The 6,490-nt window shown below is 33.9% G+C and overlaps 1 protein-coding gene across 2 annotated transcripts; it reads right to left on the reverse strand.

Moving 5' to 3' along the window:
- Positions 1–611: 611 nt before the first annotated feature.
- LOC106878791 (DNA repair protein RAD51 homolog 2) lies at positions 612–5,592 on the reverse strand. Of its 2 annotated transcripts, none has more exons than XM_014928126.3 (2): positions 5,506–5,592; positions 612–4,451 (listed from the first exon to the last, which is right to left on the reverse strand). In XM_014928126.3, the coding sequence occupies exon 2, from the start codon at positions 3,791–3,793 to the stop codon at positions 2,717–2,719; it is 1,077 nt and encodes a 358-aa protein (XP_014783612.1). In that variant the 5' UTR covers positions 3,794–4,451; positions 5,506–5,592; the 3' UTR covers positions 612–2,716. The 2 variants fall into 2 exon arrangements, with proteins under 2 accessions (XP_014783612.1, XP_014783611.1); XM_014928125.3 differs by lacking the exon at positions 5,506–5,592 and adding an exon at positions 4,937–5,042.
- Between the last annotated feature and the right edge of the window lie 898 nt (positions 5,593–6,490).

The following is a 6,490-nucleotide window of genomic DNA, read 5'->3' on the forward strand; positions in this document are numbered from 1 at the left end:
TTATGGACGATAACAAAACTGAGAAAAATATAAACACTTCATTTTTGACTTTGGGGAAAAAAAAAAAATTTTACACTACCTTATAAAAACTATATCAGCTAAGCAAATGAGTCTCTTTAAATGCACCAAAAAAACATACTCAGAACACTATTTCAGACAATTATCACCATTCTCTGAGCTTATTAAAAGATAAATTTAGCTGGGGCAAAATGAGTAAGCCAAGAGAAGGTAAATTTGCTTCTTTGATTCTCCAGAATTACATTTGAAAACACACTCACACACATCAATATCCATCAGAAATGCAACAAAAAATTTTTTTAAGTATCGTAGTCAAATGAAAGAGGATCAAAAGAAAATGGTGCATGGTATGAAATTAACGAAATCAAAAAACTCAAAATATTCTCTACAAATTCTTCACAATCTGCTGGAGTGGCTTACTTCCTGATATATTTATGCACTATGCTGTTAAAGAGAGGAAATTACTGAAATAAGTCATTACTCATTTTAGACATTTTTTGAAAACTGAAAATGATCAAATTAGACATTAGTGTGAGGAAAAAAATTGGCTTAGAATCCAACAGAGAAAAGAATACTGATTGTTAAACACAAAAAATTGTCCTGATATTTTATTAGCAACTTCAATTACAATTGGATCAAAATTGAGGAAAAATTTCTTGAAAAAAAAATAAGTACTTATCACCTGTCCCAAACTTTCAACTTCAACAACCAAGCAGACCAATTTTTACTCCTAAAAACAGGTAGGGAGAAAACAGTGAGGAATTAGAAACTACACAGTTTGCCCCACCCACCATCACTATTACAAAATAATAGAGTAATAGCGTGTGTGTATATTTATGTATTTTTCATGGTTACAATAACTCTTCTGGAATGCAATTGTTTTACACCTCAACATACAGCCACATGGTTCCGGATTCAGTCCCACTGCGTGGCATCTTGGGCAAGTGTCTGCTACTATGGATTTGGTAGACGGAAATACAGAAATACAGCACTAGTGATGGTAAATGACTTTAAAAATATATGGAAATAGAATTACTGTTATAGCTGCCCGGGCAGCGATTTTCCTATGTTAATATAAAATTGAGAAATTCTCGCTATGTAAGAGGTAGAGTTTGGTTATTTTTGTATTTTAGCAGCAGAAACTGAATTTTGTTATTTTTTTACAGGAACACACTATATTGAGGGGCAGAGATTCCGAATCTGCAAGAAAAATGCATTTCTTAAATTTTGACTTTTCCTTTTTAAAATTTTTTGGCGAAATACGTAGAAAAATACAGAGATTATGATTCAGAAAAAAAAAAAAAAATTCTGTAAAATTTCAATTTTTCAAAAACAAAAAAAAAAAGATAAAAACAAACAACCCCCGTCCCCTCCGCCCTATGACAAGAAGTGAAATTAAAATGTTTTCTCTACTAATGTTTCATGACGAACATGTGGTTGAGGGTCTCTTGGAATTAAGTGAGGTATGTAAAAATTAGATTTTTTGCACCCACCACACACAACAAAATGACAAAATTTTTTTTTTCTTTTTTAGTAATTCGTATTTAGAAAGTTGATCCTCAGTTTGGCTGTTGTTTCTAGCTTGTCAGATTTCCGGTTAGGGCGGGTTTAAATTTTGAAATTTTTCTTTCTTTGGTAACTCGTATTTAAATTTTGAAAACGCTTTTCTAGCATGTCAGGTTTTCTGTTTAGATACTTTTTGCGCCTGCAATTTTATAATTCTATGCATGCATGAAACATTAGTAGAGAAAACACTTTAATTTCACTTCTTGTCATAGGACGAAGGGGAGGGGGTGTTTATTATTTTTATTTTTTTGAAAAATTGAAATTTTACAATTCTTTTTTTTTTTTTTTCAGAATCATAATCTCCATATTTTTCTAGGTATTTTGCCCCAATTTATTTTTATAAAAAGTGAAAATTTAAGAAATTTAGGTGTGGGGAGATTTAAATTTTGAAATACATATTTTTTTTTTTTTGCAGATTCGGAATCTCCACCCTCGATATAGTGTGTTCATGTAAAAAATACCCCCACCCCCAAAAAACATCGCAAGGGGGGGCATAATCTTTACCTCCACCCTACAATAAATTAGAATTTAATAGCAAAAAAAATCAGCAAGGTGAAAAGTTGTAAAAAGATGATTTATACATTAGTTGGGATTAATGAAAAATCAATAAAATTTAAAACATTATTTAACATTGATATATGTTTGATGTTCAAAATTTTTTTATTATCCTGGTTTGAATAAGACAGTGCATTAATTTAAGAACTGAGCTAATGTTTTCTACTCATAGTTATTTTTAATTAGTTTCTTTCTTCACTATATTACATATAACAGTACTAACTTGACTATTTTCGTAGATAAATTTAGCTAATGAAAATCGTGATTAAATTTAGCTACTGAAATGGTGAATAATTATTTTAATGAGTTAAGGAATAGAAGGAAGGTTTAAGGTATTTTTAGAGACCTCTGCCTCTCAGAAACAAGGTTATATGGTGGTATCACTTTAAGTTTAAAAATAAATAACAAAACCTAGATAACATCATCGGACACGTAAATACCCGTAACATTTCTTATTGATGTAGGATCAATTTGTACAGAACACAAGTGTCTTGGCGATAACGGATACCCGGAGAATCGGGGTTGAGTGAAAACTTGTTTTCAACATATCGCAAGTGCTAAAGGAGTTGACTCTGATTCAAAACACATCAGTTCTTACACGAATTCGCTGGACAGTTGGGTCAGTGCCATAATAATGGTACGCAGAGTCTTTCTCTTGCACTATTCCGGCAGATTGAATGGTGTAATAAAACGATGTGAAAGGTGCAATGGGAGATTTAGCTACCATTACCTGCCGAAGAACAGAATCTACGTATTCAATTATTAGACGTGTGTTCACGCTGTGACTCCAAGTATTTCCTAATGCTACTGTCGCATACGCATTCCCCGCGTTACAAGTTTGAAAATCTCTAGAAGTGGTTGCCAACCTAGTTGTAATTTGATTGGTGACAACCACCGGTATCTGAAAAGATTCTGAAATATTCTTAAGTAAGGCGGCAGTTTTAGTAAGGAAATTTGCTCGCTCTGCCATATTATATTCCAAATGTCCTCCGAATTCTTTCCTAACTAAAGAAGCAATCGAATCAACTATAAGCAATTTCACCTTCTTAGATATTATGTCCATTTCAAGTTCCTGAAATCTGTTTACTAAACTGTCACAAGTCGAATGGAAATCGACCAAGACGTTCTCTGTAAGATTCTTCAAACGGTCTTCATCGTTGAAGTAATCCGGATATTTGTTTCGGGCCATTTCCACCAATCTGCTGGCACTGAAAGTTGATTCTGTATCTATGTAGATCACACTACCAGCCATACCACGCATCTCTGTCGGCAATGTGGACAACAACGATAACATCATACAAAACTGAGTCTTCCCACACCCGGCTGGTCCCGCCAGTTCTGTGATACTTCCAATAAGAATTCCTCCGTGGAGCACTTTGTCTAAATCCGGCAGTGATGTGGCGAAAAATGGACGTGTGCTCGTCTTTAGCTTTCTCTTTTCTAATAGTTGTGCTGCAGTGCAAGGTTTCGGAGCACAAAGTAAACTAACATTTCGTATAAGTGCCTCAACTGAAGACTGGCTTTTACCTACTATTTTGAACAATTCTAAAGTTGATCGATTTAACACATCTTTACAAGTCCTGAGGTTTTGCTGCTGGAGTCGCTTTACGTCGTCAGAGTTGTGTGAAGTCCTCTTAATTTTCCTCAGTGCCATAACCTAGGACTTTCCACGGGTAAAATCCAGCAAAATATAAATAATTCCATAAACAGGATGATTAAAAGGCTAGAAAGTGGGAATGCTTACACCGGTACAGGCATTAATCGGTGTAAAACGAAAACTGTCCGATTCGTAAAATAAATCATAGGATATAATGATGTTCTACGTCAACTAATTAGTTAAATTAACGAAATAAATAAATAAGCTAGCTAATGACATGTATATTGGAAAAAAATAGAAATTATAGTGTCTAAACGTTTGAAAAAAGCTCGTTTGAGTTAGTATTTAGAATGGATTTATTCAGAGATAAGTCGCCTGTATGTTACATTCCTCGTACGGACTTTCGGAATAGCTGTAACACATAAATCGGAATTACTCCGTTCCATTGTTGTTGTTTTTTTTCTTCTTTCGGGATTTTTCTACGTTTCTACATTCCCAAATACTGGTGGGGAAGTGGGGCTGACATTTTAAAAAAAGAAAATTTTTTAATCCGCTCATTCTCCCTTCAGAACAACAACCACCACAACAAATTTTTTTTTTCTCGTTATTTTTCGACATGTTATAATATTCTCCACTTTCAAATACTTGTAATCTGCATTTAGAGAGAAAATTTTTCGTATTCCACTTCTTTATCGTATTTTTCACGATTAAAATCCTGAAAGCAAAATAAAATAAAATATAACTGAAAGTAGAAGTGATGTCATTTTTACAGATGTGTACCCTGCCGAATTTGTTTTCTCATAGCTTCCGGAAAATGAACATTTTTAAATGAAATTATCTACAAATATGCTTCAGATGATGTAGATTCTCAGTATATCGAAATTTGGATCAATTCAGTTTCAAATTTATTGTGAAAAAATGTTTCTGAGGGTGATTTTTTATGAAATTTTCTAAAAATACTTTTCAGAGTGTGTAAATTACTATTAGGTACTTTTTGGTTGTCTCACTCAAATTTAAAAATTGGGTTATCTCCCCTACCCCGTTTCACAACATACATCAGTACTTTTGGTTATCTCCTTCAACTAAAATAGTTGTTTAACCCTCAATAAAACAATAAATAAAAAATGAAAAATTAATAAACATAAAAAGTGAAAAGATGAAACGTTTTGAATCTGATAATATTTTTATAACAAATCATACCATGCCTGTTGAGGAAGCCAAACGTCAACAATGTGTTGAAGTATTGAATCAAAAGGATCTGACTCTTTTAATCCAATCTCTTGTCACATAAGCTCAATTTTTTAGTGGGGAGATAACCTATTTTTTCAATGGCAATTTTTAATGGGGGTGAGATAACCAAAAAGTACGAAATTTCATGTGAAAAGTAAAATAGTGAGCATACACACATACATATTTATACGCATCACAATTTTTTTTTGAAATTTCATGTTTCATTTTCTAGATATCTAACGTGTGTCAGTATGTATACGAGGCCGCCAAATTTGTTTTTTCATGTTAAATTCCTATATAATTGCTAATCTACACACTCTGAAAGGTATTCATAGAAAATTTCATTAAAAAATTACCCATTTTTCTGAAAGTTATGTGTAAAGGAAGCCGTCTCGTGTAAATTTCTCTAAATTCGTCACCTTACTCACGGGAACATTTTTTTTCACAATAAATTCTGATATCATGAAAATCTACATCATCTGAAGCATATTTGTAGAAAATTTCATTAAAAAATATTGGAGGCGATGTAATAGACTTACTCTCTAATCACCACCCGAAATTGCTGGTGTTGTGCGAAAATTTGAAACCATTATTGAACAGTGTAAGGAAAATAACTTCAATTTTACCATAAATACGTACGAGTTATTTCCCTTTACTCCACTAAAAAATCTTTCATGCAGTTCATTGTAGTGTAGTTACTTTTATTCTTTTAATTATTACAGTCATTTCGACTGCGGCCATGCTGGATCATGCCTTGAAGGGTTTTAGTCGAACAAATGAACCCCAGAACTTATTTTTTAAAGCCTTGTATTTATTCTGTCGGTCTCTTTTGCCGAACCGCTATTTTACGGGGATATAAACATGCCAACACCAGTTGTCAAGTGTTGATGGAGGGACAAACACAGACTCAAAGACACACACACACACACATGGCTGTGTGGTAAGATGCTTACTTCCCAACTACATGGTTCTGGATTCAGTCCCACTGCGTGGCACCGTGGGCAAGTGTCTTCTACTATAGCCTCAGCTCAACCAAAGCTTTGTGAGTGGATTTGGTAGATGGAAACTGAAAGAAGCTTGTCATAAATATGCGTATATATACATCTATGAGTGCATGTCTTTGTGTCTGCGTTTGTTCCCCACCACCACTTGACAACCAGTGCTGGCGAGTTTATGTCCCCGTAATGTAGCAGTTCAGCAAAAGAGACCAATAGAATAAGTACCAGGCTTATAAAAAGTAAATACTAGGTCAATACATTTGGCTAAAAATTCTTCAAGACGGTACCCTAACATGGCTGCAGTCTAATAACTGAAACAAGTAAAAGATAAGAAATAAAGGTAAGTGGGCATCTTTCAGTTTCTGTTTATGAGATCCACTCACAAAGCTTTGGTTGACCTGAGGCTACAGTAGAAGACACTTGGCCAAGGTGCCACACAGTGGGATTGAATCCAGAGCCATGTGGTTGAGAAGGAAGCTTCTTATCACCCAGCCACGCCAATGATTTTTGTTTTTATAAATCCACT

Source organism: Octopus bimaculoides, chromosome 4 (genome assembly GCF_046866305.1).
Source record: "Octopus bimaculoides isolate indiv1 chromosome 4, ASM4686630v1, whole genome shotgun sequence".
Lineage (NCBI taxonomy): Eukaryota > Metazoa > Mollusca > Cephalopoda > Octopoda > Octopodidae > Octopus > Octopus bimaculoides.